We start from the raw sequence: 21016 nt of genomic DNA on the forward strand, positions 1-21016 counted from the left end.
TTCGCACAACATGATTGGTTTAATTCACTTCCGTTTAGATTGAACCAATCAAATATCGTCTTTCGAAAGAGGTGTCGGGCGCGAATGGCAGACGACAGAAGACGTGGATGAGCGGAGACGAAAGAAATGGAAACCGATATCGGTTATGGTGTGGGCATGGTCCTACCAGCTGCAGGATGTGGTGAACGAATGAAATTAACAACTCCCAAACAGTTCTGTGATGTGAATGGAAGGCCTCTTATCTGCTATACCATTGATTGTTTCCACAGGTAATAGGTATGCTCTCTCTCTCTCTCTCTCTCTCTCTCTCTCTCTCTCTCTCTCTCTCTCTCTCTCTCTCTCTCTCTCTCTCTCTCTCCAGTTTACAATGCAGCTCGTTCGTTGAAATGAATAACACTATATTTAGGAAATGACAGTAGCATGCTTCCACGTGAATGCCATCGGGTAAAATGTGAAGAACGGTTAATGTCAGTGTTTGTGTGTGTGTCACTGTGTGTGTGTGCGTGTGTGTGAGGGTGGGTGGGTGCTCCTTTACCATACATGTATACTGTGCATGATAACTTTTGATCCTCATGGATAGGCCACGGTAAAAACTGAGACCTTTTTTTTATTTTTATTTTTATATATTCAGTCAACAATAATTGTTTTATCAATTGAGGGAGGTTGAACACAAAGTATTGCAGCACACACACACAAACACATACATCCTATTGTTTTCTCTTGCTTCTTGCTTTCAGGTTGCCATGGATACAGAGCATTGTGATATCCACCAGCAAGCGCCACGTAGAGGAGCTGAGAGAGCTGGTCAGCAGATACGGGTTTGACAAGGTGGTGGTGGTGGAAGGGGGGTCCACTCGGCACCGCTCCATTCATGCTGGTGTCAAAACCTTACAGCAAGGTACGTAGTACAGTGGAACCTCCATTCTATGACCTAAGGCCTAAAAAAAAAATAGGTGTGGTTACGGTAACCCGACCTACCCTATTTTTAGGGGCCGACCCTATAACTTTTTATTACATTTGTCAACAAAAAACAACAAAAACAAAAAACCGAGTGCAGAAAACGCAATGAAAGCAAAATCGCCCGAGTCGCACACTTATTTCCCTGTCAAGTAGGTTTAATTTGTACACATTAGAAAAAAAAGTTTTATTACCCTATTTTGTTTGGCTATGTTACCGTAACCACACCTATTTTTTTTTTTTTGGGGCCTAAACAAATCTGCGAAAATCAGGTCTTAAAAGGAGGGAGTGTTAAAACGGAGGTTAGATTTACAAAGAATCTTTAACAAATGAGGCAGTCGTGCGCTGTTTTAGGCCAAAGCAAACAATAGTCTGTTTACGGTAACATAGGCACACAAAATAGGGTCGGTAGGTCGGGATTTTATTTTATTTATTTATTTTTTGTTCCCCATTCCAAAAAAAACATTTTTAAGTTATTTTGCTAAAAAAAACAGACTTTTTATTTCAATTTGTTTTTTTTTAAAATTTTTTCCCAAATGCCAAAAAAAAGTCTAGGGTCGCGCGAAAAAAACAGGGTCGGTCGGGATACCGTAAACAGACTATTTGTTTTTTTTGGCTTAAAGATCTGATAACCAAAGGGAAGTAAGCGCTCGAAATGCATATGACATGTGTAATAGAGTAAGTGAGAGTTATTCGGAACAATGCAGCACGTCTTGTGCTGCGCAAGCGCAAGCGCGACCATGTCACCCCTCTCCTCATGACCCTTCACTGGCTACCAATCAAAGCACGCATAACATATAAAATAGCTACCCTGTGTTACCGTAGCCTTCACGACGACTCTGCCCCTTCTTACCTGTCTTCGCTCTTAAAGCCGCACGTCCCCACACGCAACCTCAGATCCGCTGACGCAGGGCACCTTGTTGTCCCACGCATCAAACTGAACGCTTTCGGCAAGCGCGCCTTTATCTACGCAGCTCCCTCTATTTGGAACTCTCTTCCCATGTCTGTCCGCCTTTCTACCTCTCTCCTCTCCTTCAAGTCCTCTCTAAAAACACACCTCTTCCGGCAATACTTCGACGCCTAGCCTATTCAGTATCTGCCACATTGAGGAGAGGGGTCACTTGCCATCGTAGCGTGCTGTGGGTCGGCTGGGGACGGGTTGCTATTTCATGTGCCTGTTTCCTTGTTTATTTCCGTGTTTTTGTTCCTTGTACGTGCGCGCGATAGCTGTCGCGGTGTATGAGTGCGACTACACGTGCCTTGGCGTGTGTGTGCGAGTGTGCGAGGGCTGTATTTTGTATATTTTTATTTGATACATGTATAAATGTGTCTCCAGGAATATGTTTTGTTTTAATCTTGTGTCGATACTATTTAGTTCTGCCTCGTTATTAGCCATTGAGTATAACTGTTTTATCATCATTGCTTTGTTGTTGTTCTTTAGCCATTTACGTTGAATGACTTGTTATACATTGACATTGATAGTTTTATTCTTCTTCTTCTTCGTCGTTCGCTAGTTAGTTTTTATCATAAGAACCTTTTCAAATTCCTATTTATACATAAATGCATATTTTATATTGTAAAGCAGTATGCATTGTTAGAGGAATTTTTAGTAGCAGTGTTTAAATGTCGAAGCTGCTTTTCCCATTTTTACCCAAGAGACCGACTGTATATTGTGTTATTGTATTTGTCAGACTTGATTGTACCAAGTCCCTACACATGTTGTAATGCGCTTAGAGCCAAATATTTTTGTTTTTTGTAAGGGATAGGCGCAATATAAATACACTTTATTATTATTATTATTATTATTATAAATCTGGCACCTGGGAGAATAACAAGCATTGAAATGAATAAGTGGCTTTCACTTAATTACTCTATTACTCATGCTTTATACATTTAGAGAGCTTACTTCCCTTTGTTTATCAGATAAATGTACAGAGGTTAGGCACACAAAAAAAAAGTCTGTTTACAGTAACATAGGCCAAAAAAATAGGGTCGGTAGGTCGGGAAATTTTTTTTTTCCCCCAAAAAAACATATTTTTAAGTTGTTTTGCCAAAAAACAAAGCCCTTTTTTTTCTTTTTTTTTTCCCAAATGCCAAAACAAAATCTAGGGTCGCGCGAAAAAATAGTGTCGGTTGCCTTATGTATGTTTTGGTCAAAATGACAGAAACAAGGACAACAGAAGTTGTCTTTTCATGGCTGTGAGGTACCCTCACAGGGGATTGTGGTTAGTTCTACTCTCAGTACTCTCATGGGAGGGCACTTACATTGCAGTCACCACAGAAGCGACGATTTCCTACTGTCCTCTTTTGAATAAAATAATGTGCCAATAATTTGTTCTGATTTTCAGTCTGTGCGGACGTGGAGGTTGTGGTGATACATGATGCTGTTCGTCCGTTTGTCGCCCAACACATGCTGGAGAAGATTGTGAAGGCTGCTCACTGTCACGGGGTCGGTAAATGTTGTTGTTGTTGTTGTTGTTGTTGTTGTTGTTGTTGTTGTTGTTGTTGTTGTTGTTGTTGTTGTTGTTGTTGTTGTTGTTGTAAGGTCTGCTGAATTGAGTTTTGTCTCCTTATTTTATGGGTCAGAAAAATAGGGTCAGTTGGGAAACTGGAAACACTGAATTTGTTTTTTAGGCCTAAGACGCACTACAGTAGTTTTAGTCATGTCTTTTGTGCAGAGGGTTGGGATAGGTGAGGGGATAGCACTTGTATACATCTAAAACATTTAGACTGGCGCTGTGGCGTGGTGGTAAGACGTCGGCCTCTTAATCGGAAGGTCGAGGGTTCGAATCCCGGCCGTGGCCGCCTGGTGGGTTAAGTGTGGGTATTTTTTTCGATCTCCCAGGTCAACTTATGTGCAGACCTGCTAGTGGCTTATCCCCCTTCGTGTGTACACGCAAGCACAAGACCAAGTGCGCACGGAAAAGATCCTGTAATCCATGTCAGAGTTTGGTGGGTTATAGAAACACAAAAATACCCAGCATGCTTCCTCCGAAAGCGGCGTATGGCTGCCTGAATGGCGGGGTAAAAACGGTCATACACCTAAAATTCCACTCGTGCAAAAACACGAGTGTACGTGGGAGTTTCAGCCCACGAACGCAGAAGAAGAAGAAGAAGAATCTAAAACATTTAAATTGATTCTCAGATTTGTTTTTTTCTTTACTGAGTATATGTTAGTTTTTTATAGGAAGCAGTCCTGTAACCATTGTGGGTTTTCTATGGCAGTTTCTGTTTGTTGACTAGCTATGAAAGTGACAAAACAAACACTTGAAGTAGACGTATTTGCATCAGTGGTGTCCACAGCATGATCGAATCACAATGGAAATTTAAGAACCAATCAGCCTATTATGTCTGCAAACAGGCAGCAGGTGTGTGTCGGCCACTGGTTTCCACGGTGATTGCACGTGATGCAGACCAGCGACTGATGGAATCACTGGACCGTAGTCGCTACTACAACAGCGAGATGCCTCAGGCCTTCCAACTCCCGGTCATCTCTAACGCTTACAGCAAGGTGAGGGTCATAACATTTTTGATGTCTGATGCGGAAAAAATCTTTTGTTGATCTTTGCAGTCTCTAGATGTTTAAATGACGAATCTGTACTCTTGTAGAAAAATGAAGACTTCATGATGCTAGCTGTAGTTGAAATAAATGAGTCTGAAAAAGTGCTTGGGTTTTGTTTTAACTGCTTATAATTGCTTCAATCTTGTGGACCACTCCAGGTGTAAAAAATTACCCAGTCATTTGGCTTAAAGTGTGAGTGTTTAACAAGAAGTATAGAAGGTAATTATCACTCTATCAGATTTGACATTGCCATATATAGACTGTTAAATAAACAACTTTATTTAAAATCTATGACACATAAAATCTTAAGTGTGAAAATGCCTGTTGAACTGGAAGAACAACTGAGAACCTGTCATAAGCAAAACTTGTGATTATGAACATATAATGTGTAAATGCAGAATCCCTTTAAGTTTAAATTTTCAACTTTTGGAAGAGCTAGGCTAAGCTATAAAATATAAAAGCCTAACATGTGTACACTTGAGTGTGAATGCAGTTGTGTCACTTTTACACTAGCTAGATATAATCACACATACTGAATGTAAAGTTGTTGGTCAGTTTCTTGTAACATTTTTAGCTGCTATAGATGTGCAGTATTAACAATCACACATACTGAATGTAAAGTTGTTGGTCAGTTTCTAATGTAACGTTATTAGCTGCTATAGATGTGCAGTATTAACAATCACACATACTGAATGTAAAGTTGTTGGTCAGTTTCTAATGTAACATTATTAGCTGCTATAGATGTGCAGTATTAACAATCACACATACTGAATGTAAAGTTGTTGGTCAGTTTCTAATGTAACGTTATTAGCTGCTATAGATGTGCAGTATTAACAATCACACATACTGAATGTAAAGTTGTTGGTCAGTTTCTAATGTAACATTATTAGCTGCTATAGATGTGCAGTACATGTATTAACAATCACACATACTGAATGTAAAGTTGTTGGTCAGTTTCTAATGTAACGTTATTAGCTGCTATAGATGTGCAGTATTAACAATCACACATACTGAAAAAAGAAAAAAAAAAAAAAAAAAGGTAACTGAGCTGAACATTAGGAATAAATTTATGTTATGATTATTTTTATTTATTTATTTATTTAAACATAGTAGTTTACTGATAAAGTTTGTTGATTTAAAAATGTACACATTTGACAGAGAAAAGAAAAGACCTATGAAGAAGGTTTGCTCCAAGCCACACACCAAAAAACAAAACAAAAAACAAACAAAAAAATTAAAAATAATTGTACATGTAGTAGCAAACCTGCATGCAACTGAGGTTAAAAAAAGAAAAAAGAAAAAAAAAGAAAAAAAAAAAAACCAATCACACATACTGAATGTAAAGTTGTTGGTCAGTTTCTTGTAACATAGCTGCTGGATGTGCAGTATATGGGAAGGAAATGGTGTACTCTTGTATGGATCAAACTTATTTCTGTATTAAATAGGGTAAACTTTGCAGAGTCAATTATTATTTTCAATGTACCAGTGATGATTTTGACTAAATCTCACGTTGTTTGTCAGTTTCTTGTAACAAAGCTGTTGGATGTAAGTATGCGAAGGAACTATAGCTGCCAAAGTCTTATATGGATAGAAACATGCTTGCATTATTCATGTGAACTATGCAGATTTATATTTCCAGTGCACCAGTGATGATTTTGACCACGGCACGGAGTGTTTGTTGCTGGCTATGAAATACAGCGGAGTTCATGCAAAGATTGTGGATGGCAGTGCTGACCTCTGGAAGGTAAGCAAACTGTGCATGTTTTTGAAGTAGAAAGGATTCTGCTCTGTCAAGTCTAATGACACTCTAAAGCTAGCAGAGCACTGGAAGAATTTTGTGTGTGTGTGTGTGTTTGTGTGTGTGTGTGTGTGTTTGTGTGTGTGTGTGTGTGCATGCATGCGTGTTTGAGTGTGTGTGTGTGAGTTCGTGCATGTGTGTGTATGTGTGTGTGTGTGTGTGTGTGCGTGTGTGCATGCATGCGTGTTTGAGTGTGTGTGTGTGAGTTCGTGCATGTGTGTGTATGTGTGTGTGTGTGTGTGTGTGCGTGCATGCATGTTTGTGTGTGCTCGTGTGTGTGTGGTTGAGATTTCATGGTTCAGATAAAACTACATTTGATCTTTGAATCTGTGTAATTTTGAAAAAGATATGGATACATCGTCCTGTTGCACACACTGTCCAGGAGTGTGTTTTTATGAAGAGATTGGAGAAGGTAGATCCCAGTTGCACATCAAAAGACATATAATACATGTTTGTTTAATGTTTGTATTGTTTCAGGTGACATACAAGAAGGATCTGTCTGCTGCTGAGGCAGTAATCAAAGGTGAGATCAGTGTTTTCAACAGTAAATTAGCGGTGAGAAATATTCTTGTGAGGTATACTTATAAATGGGTCGCATTACACCTCCAATTTTGTGACCGGTGCTGATGTAAATTAGTACCAGACTGCATGGAGACAAAGAAAATTCATGAGCTTCTTAAATTCAATATTAGCTAGCTGTTTAGAAGTCTGTTACCAAGTAGCCGATTCCACACAGTGATAGCATAAAGTGTTTTGCAAACCACCATTAACTTTATGTGACAGGGTGACACAACCAGGAAGGACAGCTAGTTCCAATAATCAAACCAGAACAGGTCAAACAATGATGGCAAACTAACGGGTCAAAATAAAGGCAACAGGAAGTTAAAACTTTGAATAATTTTAATACAGGAAAAAATATCATATGCAATAACATCTGATAGGACTCGCCATTCAGTGATTATTTCCTGTTTGGTATAATTTTGAGTTTTAATAATAAAATACTGGAAAATTCTAATCAGGGTAACCATGCACTAGCTGCTTCAAAAACTAAAAGATAAGGGGGCCTGGGTACTCAGGTGGTATAGCACTGGACTTGTGACCTTAGGGTTGCGGGTTCGAATCCGGGCTGGGACGAACATGGGTCAACTTGATGCAGGCCCAGAGACGGTATCCAGTTCAATTCATGTGTGTTACTTTGTGCATTCTGTCCCCAGAGCGCTTGACAAGGGTTGCAGTGATAGGTGGAAATGTGTGGCCGCAGCTCTCGGACATGATCGCCGAGCAGTTGAAGAGTTTACAGTTTCAGGTTGGGTTAATTGATTTTTATTTTACCACTTTTGTGTTATTGCTTATAATGCATTTATAGTCTTAAGCAGAGGATAAGAAAGCTGAAGCTTGTTTGTGTGTATTTATATGAGTTAATTAATTGCTCCCTACTATAGAGACAGGATGTTTTCAAGACTGAATGTTGAACTTGTGATTTTTGTTGCAAAGAACATTTATTTATTTATTTATTGTTAGTTATTTAGGTTGATCATGTTTTCCTAGATTTAGAACAACTAAGATTGATTGATTTAGTTATTTAGGTTGATCATGTTTTCCTAGATTTAGAACAACTCAGATTGATTGATTTAGTTATTTAGGTTGATCATGTTTTCCCAGATTTAGAACAACTAAGATTGATTGATTTAGTTATTTAGGTTGATCATGTTTTCCTAGATTTAGAACAACTAAGATTGATTGATTTAGTTATTTAGGTTGATCATGTTTTCCTAGATTTAGAACAACTAAGATTGATTGATTGATTGATTGATTGATTGATTGATTCATTTTTAGGTTAAGCATGTTTGACTGAATTTTTAACAACAAAGAGATGTGACCCTCCACCACGAAATGAGTCGCATGTCACCTCGCGCGGTACTGCGCTAGGCTTAATTATATAAGTCCGGGGAGTGTCTGGTAACAGTGTGAGGGTCACCTTAGTCACAGGCTTATAACTCAAACAGTTTTCGCTCATTTCTAAAACGGTTTTCACCACTGGATAGAGCACAAAAAACTCTTTAGGAAAATGTAAAAATATGAAAATCATGCAAAGGTGACATGCGACTCATTCCGTGGTGGAGGGTCACATTTTATGTTTTGCACCCTTGAGATTGTTGTTTCTACCATGAAACCCCCTAATCTGAGGAAAACCACAGGTCATACAAGGGAGGTCGTCTTAAAATGAAGGTAATTTTACAGAGGGGTGTATATTTTGGAATTGAGCAGAGATAAAAAAAAATTCTTTTAACTTTTTTCTTTTGGATTTGAACCAAGATATTGCTTTTTCAGGTGATACAGGACTCTCAGAGCGAGCAAGACATGTCGAAACCTCCAGACAGCTCACAGTCCGGTCCCAACTCTGACAACACCTTCGTCATCTTACACGCAGATCTGAACGCCTCTGAACCACACCTGAACATTGTGAACACTGATGTGAACAATGCTAGCGGAGATACAGCAGTGGCACGAAATAACACAAACGGATTGGAGAATTGTGGAAATGCACTCCACTCAGAGTGTCTTTCAAACGCAGACACAAAGGCTTCAAACAGAACAGAAAGACCTGAAAGTGAGGATTCTGGGAATAAAGTGGCTACAACTCTGAACCACACAGCCTCCAATGAAAGCAAAGGTTCTGGTCTGCTCAGCAAGATGAAGTCAGTCCAAGGCCAGATCCTTCCATCCCAGAGCCATCCAGGACTTGTGGATTATTCCTTTATTCACATTTTCCGGGTTTCCATGGAAACAGAAGGAGTGGAACTACAAGGGGAACTTTCAAAGAGCATCATGAAGCTGTCCAAAGACTGCCAAGGAAAGGGCGTGCTGGTGTATGGCATCTTGGCTTTGGTAAGTGGATTCACTTTATGAGTGGCTTAAAAGTTTGTTATGAATGTATTTTTTCTGTATCTTTTACCTTGGGGTATATATTACATTGAATAGTAAATGAAACAAGTCGCGTGAAACAATAACAAAACATTGAGTCAATCTGTCGGCCTGAAACTGAAAGATGAACACTGAAAACCTAAAATCAGTCATCTACACCCCCGAAATCGGCGTATGCTGCATGAATGGCGAGGTAATAACGGGCATACCTGTAAAAATCTACTCGTGCAAAAACATGAGTGAATGTGAGATTTTCAGCCCATGAACAAAGAAGAAGAATAAGATGTCATCTACAATACCAGCCAGACTTGGCCAGCTAAAACCCGAAGTCCGAGATGAGTTGTGTTGGTCTCAGCGAAGCGTGCAAACATATAGGACCAATTTAAGCTTATCCCCAATTTCATGATCTAATACCTAACCTGTTTTCTTTAGTTACTAATACTGTGCAATGTGGTGTGTGCAGGGTGAAGTGTCAGCAGAGCGGATCAGTGAAATGACGGCCACAGTGATACAGCGCGGGCACATCAGCTTCTCTGGGCAACTCTTCCTTGTCTGTTGAACTCTGAACAATTAAAACTTGAATTATAATTGATATAGACCCTTTAAATTTCAAAGGAGGTATTACGCTGTTGTCAGAATACTTGTTCACTTTACATGAAGTGTGTGTTGAACACTGTTCAACAAAACCTGAATGATGTAACTCTCTCACTTTGAAAGGGGTCATTATGCTGTTGTTAGGACACTTGTTCAGTTCACTTGAAGTATCTGCTGAAGACTGAACAAAACCTGAATGATGTAACTCTCTCACTTTGAAACCACATCATAATGCTGTTGTTCAGTTCACATGAAGTGTCCGTTTTGACTCACAAGAAGTGCCTCTGTTCATGCTTACTTCAGTTAAGGAACTAAGGAACTAATTGAAGCACTGCCTCTCAGGATCTACCTGTACTGCCATTAACATATAATTAGACATGATTAGATTACGATGTAATCATGTGTACAGTCGTTCCATTGGAATGTAATCATGTATGTGTAATCATGTGTATGCAGTCATACTATTTTGTATTTCAGTAAACCGTATTAACATGATAATCTCACTTTTATAGACTCATGTACCTGTTGGTATCCATCACAGGAACTTCCCTTCCTCAAACCTGCACGCATGGATTTAAGACTGAATTAGTTTATGTGTGGGAAGCATTGTCCAAATGTTTTGGATGAAGCTAATAGAAGATTTGAAGAATTAGAGTTAGTTCAGGGGCCAAAGTTGAGAAAACATAAAATTCGAAAAGAAAATGCTGTGGCTTAGGGGTCAGCGCCTGTTGAAAAGAAGAGCATGTTGGCGATTTTTGACCCAGTTTCGAGACAATTCATGCAAACTTCATGCAAGGAAATGCAAGAATTCTACACATATTAAAAGTTTTCATCTGACTTATTTTGTTGTTGAAATATAGATATCCGTATGAGAATTTTTATCCCTGTTATAGTTAAATTTGAAAAGTCTATCATCGAAACAATCTGCATTTTGTCACTGAGCTGTAAAGAGTTAGAGATAGGGTTGGCTGGGGTTTCCAGTGACTTATGTTTCAGGTTTGCTTCCTTCGTGGTATTTCTACAAGCGAAAGTCAATTGTTGTCTACACTCATTGTCACATGATTTTTGTCTGGGCAGTGACCAGATTGTTGGATATTCCAGTTCACACTGTTCTGCATTTATATTTACACAGCTCTGAGCATATTATATTTTACATGTTTACACTTTAAAAAAGATCTGTATACTTGTGTACATTTTTATTAATTTGTTTGTGCAATTTGACAATAATTAATACTGACACAGGGTAGTTCGTTTTTTTAAAAATCTTTTTGATTCTGTGTAATAGAAGTACCTTTTAAGAACAAGATATTTGTGTCAGCATTTCTGTGTATACACATGTGCATGTGGGTATGTGCTTGAGTTTATGTGGACATGTGCTTGAGTATGTGTTTGTGTGTATGTGAACAGTCATTTATCCTGAAGTCAGACACTCAAAACACAACCAGGTTACACACACACACACACACAACTTCTGGTGAACAATCTCTGATTTATTTAGTCCATTACATATTCCTTCATACAGACCTGTGCACACTCAAAACGCTCATCAGTAGTAAACAAACCAAATTTCAGTAGTTTTTAAAATGTTTGAGTTGTAAGCTGTAACGACAGTTCAAGACATCATTCTGCTCACAAAGCACACAAACCTCTTCACTATCTGAATCTCGCACTTTTTTTTTTCTTTTCCATGTTTCACTTCAATCACAAGTTGCCACGCAGACGCTGGACGAACTAAGTCTAAGAACAAAGACTCAATACTGAGAACACGCGCGCTTCCGGTAAATCGGAAAACGTCTTTTCAGCACAACGGCCAACTAATTGGTCAAAACATCTTAAAACAGAAAAAAAGTACAACAAAAAAATTTGGGAGTAAAACATCGGAATTCCGGAATTTTAATAAAATATCCGTAACACCGTATTCTGCATATAAAAATCGGAGAAATTACGGAGAAACCGTAGATGTGCACAGGTCTGTTCATACAAATATCACCTCTTTGAAACCAACAATTTGTACTTTAACACAATTTGTTTTTCAATGCAATGAGTGCTCACATTGACCTGTTCTAAAAATCACTGAAAGAACCATTCATCACACAAAATTAATTGCAAAACTGAACAACACAAATATCCATACTAACATCAAGGAACATTGTGAAAGAAAGGTTTGGAGTTCTTAGAAAACGAAAGTCTTGAAATAAGTAACACAATAATCAAAAGAGAATAAGATGAGCAAAATTGTTCTAACGTTCACTTCTCTAAGGACAAGTGATGTTTATATCAAAGACAATTGTAGACTTGGTCACATGTACTTGCAAAAGGAATGTGGACACAAGTTTCACATACACTCCCCCCCCCCCCCCCCCCCCAATTGTTGACAAAGCATTGTTAACAAGACTAATAAAACTATATTAAATCACCAACAAATAAACAGACATAAATACATGAATATTTACAAGCTCATTAACACCATTTCCTCAGGACAGATTGCTTGAAGCAAAATCACCAGTTTCACCACAACAGTATCCATTCCAAATTTAAAGTCTGCATGAATAAGAAAAACACAAAATGAAAAAGAAAAAAAAAATTCACACAATGCATCCTGTTTCAATCCTTGGGTCAGGAGAATGTGAATACAGCCATTCCTTCCACTGTGAATACAGCCATCTCTTCACTTGCAGCGTCCCAATGTTCATTCACACAAAGTATCACAATCCATCCGTCTTTTCTTTATCGGAATTGCAGAGAGCTGATGCGTAGACCAATGCAGTCCTTGCCAATCTCTGTCACCTGAAAAGCAAAGGAGAAAATGTTTGAAGTACATGTACAATGATTTTGTGCGTGGACAAAAGTTGAACTCCTCTCCAAACAAAAGAACCAGATTATTCCCTAAGACTCTACCAGGGCTCCAATTTTCCTAGGAATTTAGAGATTACCATCATTTCTATGAAATGTAAAAGTGAGAAACCTGTTAGTTCGTGCAGATTAGCATCAGACTGCACCATTTTGTCTGTAAACTTCAACATATTTCCAGCCATCCTTAGAATTTCACTTTTTTCTTTTCTTTCTCCATTGAGATTTCTGGTCTAATAAATTATCAGACTGGTATCTTTTAGATTATTTCTGACCACTGCCTACTCCCCATTGCTTGAAAACTCCAATGCCTGTACAGTACAGTAACTGGTTTCACATGAAACTGAGTTTAAAGAAACAGTCAGCATCTGTCATAATCATTTTGAAATAATTTTGAAATATCACTTGAGCTTTGTCCTCTGCCCTCTTCGAGAGGTAGACAATATGTGGGCATACTGACCTTGGAAAGTCTGCAGACCTGACCCTTGTACTCAGGCAGGTAGCAGGCACCACTCAGGGGACACTTGACCACTGGCTTGCCCCTGAAAATGAAAATATCAATGCCATCAAAGGTGAATCAAATTCATTCAAAGTATAGAGATACTGAACAAAAAATCACTGTTCCTTATTTGCAATTGTGGCATATTGTATTCAGTTACACACACACACACACACACACACACACACACACACACACACACACACACACACACACGCACACACACACACACACACTAAGATGCCAAAAAGCTGATCCTGTGGCACCATAGATATTTCTCTTCTGAATCTACAGAAACAGCCCAGTGTGAAAATTAATGCATCTATCACTGTCACTTTAGCTTTCTTCAGTCTTCTAACTTAGTGTCATCTGAATGTATAGAAAGTGCAATGTATCTATCACCATTCACATGACCTTGGCTATCTTTTGAGTTTGCTGACAGCAGTGGTACATTACCTGTAGATGGGTGTGAAGGTAGCAGCACAGATGTCGAAGGGGTTGTGCTGGTCGTACTTCAGTTCATGTTCGTCTGTCGGGTTCTTCTCACACGCTACCAGAATCTTGCGAGTCTGCAATAGATTCAAATCAATGTCGGTCAATTCTTTTTAAGATTTACTACGGCTTACTGTCCCCACCCCTGCCCGACACCCCACTTAATTATTCCCCTCATATTTCCCTTTTCTTCGTCTTTATTTGTTTATTTTGTTTAATTAGAGAGAAACCCACTGTACAAGTGAGGGTGCAGGGGGAGTATGAGAAAAGAGTTGCATTTCGCCAATGCCAATAAAGACAGCTCCAAACATACTACTATGACATGCTAAACACATGCTATGAAACTAGAGAAAAACAACAAATGTCAAAATGAACACATGCAGTACATTGCTACAGAACCCCCAAAAGTCCCTTTGTTTGCCCCACTTGCAAAAGAAAAGAAGCGTAATTGAAACACATCGGACGACCTAGGCGAACGACAAGAAGAAGAAACACATCGGACCGAAAAGACTTCCTACATTTGAGCAAAACCTTGTGACATAGTACACAATATTGTTCAACCGTTTTGCCTTCACGAACACCTGTGCAGACAGAAAACATCCCACTAAAGACATGCTTGACATAGTCCACAATATAATAACACCGTTTTTCCTTCCATGAAACACTTGTACAGGCAGAAAACATCCCACTAAAGACATGCTTGACATAGTCCACAATATAATAACACCGTTTTTCCTTCCATGAAACACTTGTACAGGCAGAAAACATCCCAATAAAGACATGCTTGACATTGTGCACAATATTGATCTATCATTTTGCCTTCCTGGAACACTTCTAGGTAGAAAACATGCCACTAAAGCAATGCAGCATCTCTCACCTGCTGGGCGACATCAGGCTTGGGCCCCAGTTCCAGCAGCCTGCGGGCGAAGGAGGCGGCCGTCTTGAAATTCTTGAGCTTGAAGAAGAGGTTGAGTGCTGTACGCAGCGTCAGGATCAGGTGCACTGGTTGCAGGTTGCAGTGTGAGAAGTACGCCGCCATCTGGAATGGTCACTTGGGTTAGAACGTGTCATGCACACACTGAGAGAGAGAGAGGGGGAGAAGGGGGGGCCTTGGTACAGAGAGATAGAGAAAGGTAGAGAGAGAAAGAGAGTGTTTGTGTACATGTATGTGTGAGCTCATGTGTCTTTTTGTTTGTTTGTTTGCTTAACGCCCAGCCGACCACGAAGGGCCATATCAGGGCGGTGCTGCTTTGACATATAACGTGCGCCACACACAAGACAGAAGTCGCAGCACAGGCTTCATGTCTCACCCAGTCACATTATTCTGACACCGGACCAACCAGTCCTAGCACTAACCCCATAATGCCAGACGCCAGGCGGAGCAGCCACTAGATTGCCACTTTTAAAGTCTTAGGTATGACCCGGCCGGGGTTCGAACCCACGACCTCCCGATCACGGGGCGGACGCCTTACCACTAGGCCAACCGTGCCGGTCTCATGTGTCTTAGATCGTTGTAGGGAGTGAAGTACGGTACACCATCTCAATCAATATGTGTGCAAGTGTTTGTGTGTGTGCATGTTGCATTGGTAAGCTGATGGAGTGCTGCTCTCTGTGTCTGTGTGTATGTTGCATTGGTAAGCTGATGGAGTGCTGCTCTCTGTGTCTGTGTGTATTTACCTCGCACTGCCTCTTCATGTCCTCCAGCGATCCCTTGGGCATCTCCTTCCTCTTGCTCTCCATGTGTAGGCCCAGGATGTACTCCCTGCAGATCTCCAGCAACTGCTGGGCCTGCACACAACACAACACAGCTTGCACAACAATCTATAATTCCACACTTTGACTTTGGTGTACTTTTCACCGAGAATCAGCGTATTTTCAAAATATTGAGAGTATTTTGCAACTCACAAAAAACGTTAATGAGCTATTGCTTCAAGGGCACCAATAACATTGTCCGTTTTCAGAAGTGGAACTTTTAGGCGTTACTGCTTTTCGCTTCGACATTTTCGTCAACGTGCTGGACTCAACGACAACAATTAAAATCTCGTCATATCACGTCTCACATTGCCCAATCGTCAAAGCTGGATTTTATCCACTGGGCTATCGCAAGAACAGGTTTGGCAACCTACTTTCGATTTCTTCTTCTTCTTCATCCATTTAGTGATCACGATCAAACTTGATTATTTTTACGATCGTCATATTTTTTTCCTCTCCAAACGTATTGGTCGTATCATTAGCAACTTTGCGTACAAAATACGACGAAATCGTATGGGTAAACAGGTCTGAGGATGACTTTCTTTCTTTATTTGGTGTTTAACGTCGTTTTCAACCACAAAGGTTATATCGTGACGGGGAAAGGGGGGAGATGGGATAGAGCCACTTGTTAATTGTTTCTTGTTCACAAAAGCACTAATCAAAAATTTGCTCCAGGGGCTTGCAACATAGTACAATATATGACCTTACTGGGAGAATGCAAGTTTCCAGTACAAAGGACTTCACATTTCTTACATACTGCTTGACTAAAATCTTTACAAAAATTGACTATATTCTATACAAGAAACACTTAACAAGGGTAAAAGGAGAAACAGAATCCGTAAGTCGCCTCTTACGACATGCTGGGGAGCATCGGGTAAATTCTTCCCCCTAACCCGCGGGGGGGAGGGGGGGGGGGGGGGTCTGAGGATGACTTAAATTGGGGGGGTCTTAAAAGGGAGTTCCACTGTAACAAGACAGCGTGTGCTACACACAAGACTCCACACTACACACAAGACTCCACGCTACACACAAGACTCCACGCTACACACAAGACTCCACGCTACACACAAGACTCCACGCTACACACAAGACTCCACGCTACACACCAGACTCCACGCTACACACCAGACTCCACGCTACACACCAGACTCCACGCTACACACCAGACTCCACGCTACACACCAGACTCCACACTACACACAAGACTCCACGCTACACACAAGACTCCACGCTACACACAAGACTCCACGCTACACACAAGACTCCACGCTACACACAAGACTCCACGCTACACACAAGACTCCACGCTACACACAAGACTCCACACAAGACTCCACACTACACACAAGACTCCACGCTACACACAAGACTACGCTACACACAAGACTCCACACTACACACAAGACTCCATGCTACACACAAGACTACGCTACACACAAGACTCCACGCTACACACAAGACTCCACGCTACACACAAGACTCCACGCTACACACAAGACTCCACGCTACACACAAGACTCCACGCTACACACAAGACTCCACGCTACACACCTCTGCTATCTCCTGTTTGGACTCCACCACCAGGAGAGGAACGCTGAGCAATATGGAGCGGAACTTCTCCACGGCCTCCACAAACTTGCCGGTGGTGGTCATCTGGTAGGCGGCCTGCAGTTGCTGCACCAAGGTGTTCAGCTTGAGGCCCACTGCCGGCATTCCCCCGCGCCCGCCCGCATCTTTCCTGTACACACCGCATGGCAGATACCAGAGAATGTTAATCAAATGAGACAAAGCGCTATTTTAGGGTCTGAGAAACAAAGGGATGCAAGCACCCTAAATGCATAGAGTTGGTGAGAGTCATGGGGAACCAATATCCTGGCACCTGAGAGAATAACCAAGCATTGAAAGGAGGATGAAAGTCGCTTGTTCATTTCAATGCTTGTTATTCACTTAGAAGCCAGGAGACTGCTTCTGCAGAACTCTCACTTACTCTCGTTGCACATGTCCAATGCATTTAGAGCTCTTACGTCTCTATCTTTCTCAGATCCAACAGTATGTGAGACACAGTCTAACCTGCTGTGGCCACCACCTCTCAATAACAACCACCTGCCTATTACAACCACCCCAAAGGAGCCCCGATTGGGTTTTTTAAATGTTGAATTTTCATACTTTTTTGTTATAATTCACCTTTTTAATTGACTACCTGTCCATATTAACCCCTTTTGGTCGGTCCCTTGGGTGGCGGTTATGAACAGGTTTGGCTGAACAAAACAAAGCACGTAGTATCCTCTATTTTTCCTCTGTAAATTAAAAAAAACAAATTTGAGGATGAAAGTCGCTTGTTTATTTCAATGCTTGTTATTCTCTCAGGTGCCAGGAGACAGGTTCCGAATAACTCTCACTTACTCTATTACACATGTCGTATGCATTTAGATCGCTTACTTCCCTTTGTTTAACAGATCTCTTAAAAAAACAAATCGAATTGTGGCGAAACGAAAAGTGAGAGAACCTACCAGTTTCTGTGAGGGTATCCGAAGAGTGGCGGCAGAGAGGGCAGGCCGACGTAGCAGGTGCGGGAACGACTGAAGGTCTGCAGAAAGAGCTGCTTGTACTGCTCAAAGTCCACCACACCCACCTGGTCGTGGAGCAACTGCACACAACACAACATGTTCAGTTCAGTGTGAGGTCTGAGTCGCTCCCCTTGGAAGCAGGATTAAGGGAATCAACTGTGGCTAATTTACATTATTTGCATTTTGTACCCAAATAAGACATTTGACACAGGTAGAGATGGCCATTGTTTGACCAGATCGAGCCAGTGGTTGAGATGGCCATTGTTTGACCAGATCGAGCCAGTGGTTGAGATGAGCAGTGACTGTTGAGATCTGTGTCAAATGACATATTTTGGTCAAAAATGCAAATAACATTCATGTATCAATCCATTTCAATTACAATTTGTCTGATTTTTCTGAAGTCTCGGCCAACCGTCTAAATCGAAAATTTTTAATTAAATTTTGATTTAATATAATATACTTACCCAATTCTTATGAATGCATTGACTTTAGTCCCACATGCTAGATGTCGAAAAACCTCTCAAATTACCTGCCCTTAGTAGGGTGGTAACCAAGCTAAAAGCGACGCCATAGCCGTTGCTATGGCCTGACCTTGCTCGGTTACCCATAACACCCTGCGCACCACGTGAGCGCCAGCATCCGTAATAATCATTCGAGACTATTAGTCAAACAAACCCCCAAGGACATAATCCAGCGGGGACGGATGGGAGGGTATTAACTATAAGAATTGGGTAAGTATATTATATTAAATCAAAATTTAATTAAAAATTTTCGATTTAATCACATATTCTTACTCCAATTCTTATGAATGCAGATTCCTCCTAAAGGCGGAGGGAACTTACTTATGTCCTTGCAAGCACCTGCCCTGCAGCGACCAAAGCCGGCAATGCACTGGAGCCATCCAGTCGCGTGCAAGAGATGTCACGAAGGTAGAAGCTGATGAAAACATCGTCTGACTTCCAGTAAGCTGTCTGCAAGACATCGCTTAATCGCCCTGAACGTAAGACGGCCACAGAGGACGCCCAGGCTCTGGCCTCATGTACTCGAGCTGATGTCAGAGGAAGGACTGAACGCCCCCCCCTCTCCTGAGAGAGCCACCACTCATATCAGGCATGAAAACTGAAAAAAAAAAAAATACTGAAAAAAAAATTCGAAGGCGCGTAGCGCCAAGTTTTGCAGGTGCGTAGCGCCAAGTTTCGCAGGCTCGAAGCGCCAAGACTTCTAGGGGGGTCCGGGGGCATGCTCCCCCGGAAATTTTTTTTCAAGGGTGCAATTTGGTGCAATCTGGGGCTATCTGAGCCTTAAAATTGGATTCAAACATGACCCCAAAACTATTTTACTATAACTATGACTAGGAAAAAAAAAAAAAAAAAAAAAAAAAAGGAAAAATACGGAAATTAAAAAAAAATACGGTTTATTTTTTTCAAAAATACGGAAAATACGGAAAATACGGAGAATTTTCATGCCTGTCATATGCTCGTCTAATGAGGGTCGCCACCCATCTTGTAAGGGTCAATTTCGATATGTCCCTGTCATATTTTGTGTTCAATGAAATGAACAAAAGTTTTTGGCTTTTGGCCCTAACCAACTGAGTGCGAGCCAAGTAAGACTTCAAGGCCCTAACTGGGCAGTTAGCTAAGTCAGGATCGTGCGAAGCCAGAATAGTCCCAAGCGGGGGGACTCGGACCACGGGCGGGGATTGGCCTGGCTTTTGATTTTTCGCGAGAAAACCAGGCCGGAAATGAAGTGACATTGAACCATCGCGCTCAAACGCGATGTCTTCCGACAAACCCGACAAGGCATGTATCTCACTGCCTCGCCGAGCGGTAGCCAGAAGAAGCAGAAAAACCGTCTTGCGTGTTAAATCAGTCAGGCTAGCAGCCTGCAAAGGCTCAAACGCCGCAGACCGTAAATATTCTAAAACCAAAAATAAGTCCCATGCCGGGACAGAGGTCCGTCTCTGCGCCTCCTGGAGAGCGGCCCCTTTGATCACACTAGCAATCACTCCGTTAACGTTAATCAATCTGCCTATCTGTCTCAGAGTAGCAGATATAGCAGAACGTCGGACTCTCAAAGCAGAGGCCGAACTGCCCTGCGCAGACAAAAAAGAGAGATGATTTGCCACCTGTAAAGAGCGCGGGGCCACAGCATTGACCCCCGCCTCCCTACACCACTTGGCCCAGGCAGCCCAATGGCAAGCATACACAGACGCAGTCGAGGACCTATGCGCCTTAAAGACCAAATCCAGCGTCAAGTCTGAAGCGCCAGATTTCCGCAGTTCCGACCTCACAGTCTCCAAACGTGTAGGCGCAGGGCCTGCGGGTCTCTGTGCGGGATGCCTGTTCTTGGCTGAACGAGCTCTCCCCGCACTAGATTTAGAGGGATCGGAACTCCTTTTGCCAACAACAGCAGATCTGGAAACCACTGCTGGGAAGGCCACCAGGGGGCTACCAGCAGCAGGAGCTCCGGACGATCCAGCTCGGCTTTCCTCACCACTCTGCTGAGCAGAGGAAAGGGAGGATATGCGTAGGCCTGAAGGCCGCTCCACGAGATCTCCAACGCATTGCTTGCCCAAGCTTCCGTGTCCGGAAAGGGAGACACGAAAATGGGAAGTCTCTTTGAAAACCTCGTTGCAAATAGATCGATCATGGGCTTCTCCACCTGTGCCCACAGGCGTTGGAGCGCCCCATGAGTGATCGTCCATTCGGTGTGCAACACCTGAGAGGACCTGCTGAGCGCATCCGCCAGTGCGTTGAGCTTGCCCGGAAGAAACTCTGCTGAGATCATGACCCGATGCGAGTGGCACCACACCAGAACCTCGCACGCCCTGTCTGACAGGGAAAACGACCGAGCTCCTCCCTGCTTGTTGATGTAAGCAGCGACAGTGGTATTGTCCGTGTGCAACCGGACATGTCTGCCGCCCACCAGAGGGAGAAACGCAAGCAAACCGAGGGCAACCGCCTCCAACTCCAGGCGATTGATATGCCAAAGACGCTGGGACTGAGTCCAAAGACCGGAGG

The 21016-nt window shown here is 41.7% G+C and overlaps 2 protein-coding genes across 6 annotated transcripts in view; one reads left to right on the plus strand and one right to left on the minus strand.

Annotated features, from left to right (window-relative positions):
* Positions 1–85: 85 nt before the first annotated feature.
* Positions 86–11142, plus strand: LOC138947761 (D-ribitol-5-phosphate cytidylyltransferase-like). 2 transcript variants are annotated; one of them, XM_070319323.1, is made up of 9 exons: positions 86–276; positions 738–898; positions 3306–3406; positions 4319–4468; positions 6159–6263; positions 6795–6840; positions 7532–7623; positions 8649–9206; positions 9706–11142. In XM_070319323.1, exons 1-9 carry the CDS (start codon positions 227–229, stop codon positions 9799–9801), a joined length of 1359 nt encoding a protein of 452 aa, XP_070175424.1. In that variant the 5' UTR covers positions 86–226; the 3' UTR covers positions 9802–11142. The 2 variants fall into 2 exon arrangements, with proteins under 2 accessions (XP_070175424.1, XP_070175423.1); XM_070319322.1 differs by having other exon boundaries at positions 86–269.
* A 171-nt stretch (positions 11143–11313) lies between these two features.
* The window catches only part of LOC138947760 (coatomer subunit alpha-like), a 43643-nt gene continuing 33940 nt past the window's right edge, over positions 11314–21016 (minus strand). For all 4 annotated transcript variants that reach the window (XM_070319321.1, XM_070319319.1, XM_070319320.1 and 1 more), the window contains 7 exons: positions 17940–18076; positions 16981–17167; positions 15355–15465; positions 14555–14716; positions 13642–13754; positions 13147–13228; positions 11314–12623 (listed from right to left, as the gene is read on the minus strand). In XM_070319321.1, the coding sequence (XP_070175422.1) occupies positions 12564–12623; positions 13147–13228; positions 13642–13754; positions 14555–14716; positions 15355–15465; positions 16981–17167; positions 17940–18076 (852 nt within the window). In that variant the 3' untranslated portion in view covers positions 11314–12563. The remainder of the gene's footprint in view (positions 12624–13146; positions 13229–13641; positions 13755–14554; positions 14717–15354; positions 15466–16980; positions 17168–17939; positions 18077–21016) is intronic.

The sequence above is a fragment of the Littorina saxatilis genome, linkage group LG14, assembly GCF_037325665.1.
Source record: "Littorina saxatilis isolate snail1 linkage group LG14, US_GU_Lsax_2.0, whole genome shotgun sequence".
Lineage (NCBI taxonomy): Eukaryota > Metazoa > Mollusca > Gastropoda > Littorinimorpha > Littorinidae > Littorina > Littorina saxatilis.

What these genes read in the sequence shown, in the direction of transcription:
- LOC138947761 (XM_070319322.1), top strand. Translation starts at nt 127, where the DNA reads ATGGAAACCGATATCGGTTATGGTGTGGGCATGGTCCTACCAGCTGCA. An exon ending in TGTCAAAACCTTACAGCAAG is followed by an intron (nt 899 to 3,305) that starts GTACGTAGTACA and finishes TCTGATTTTCAG; the next exon opens with TCTGTGCGGACGTGGAGGTT. An exon ending in GCAGTGCTGACCTCTGGAAG is followed by an intron (nt 6,264 to 6,794) that starts GTAAGCAAACTG and finishes GTATTGTTTCAG; the next exon opens with GTGACATACAAGAAGGATCT.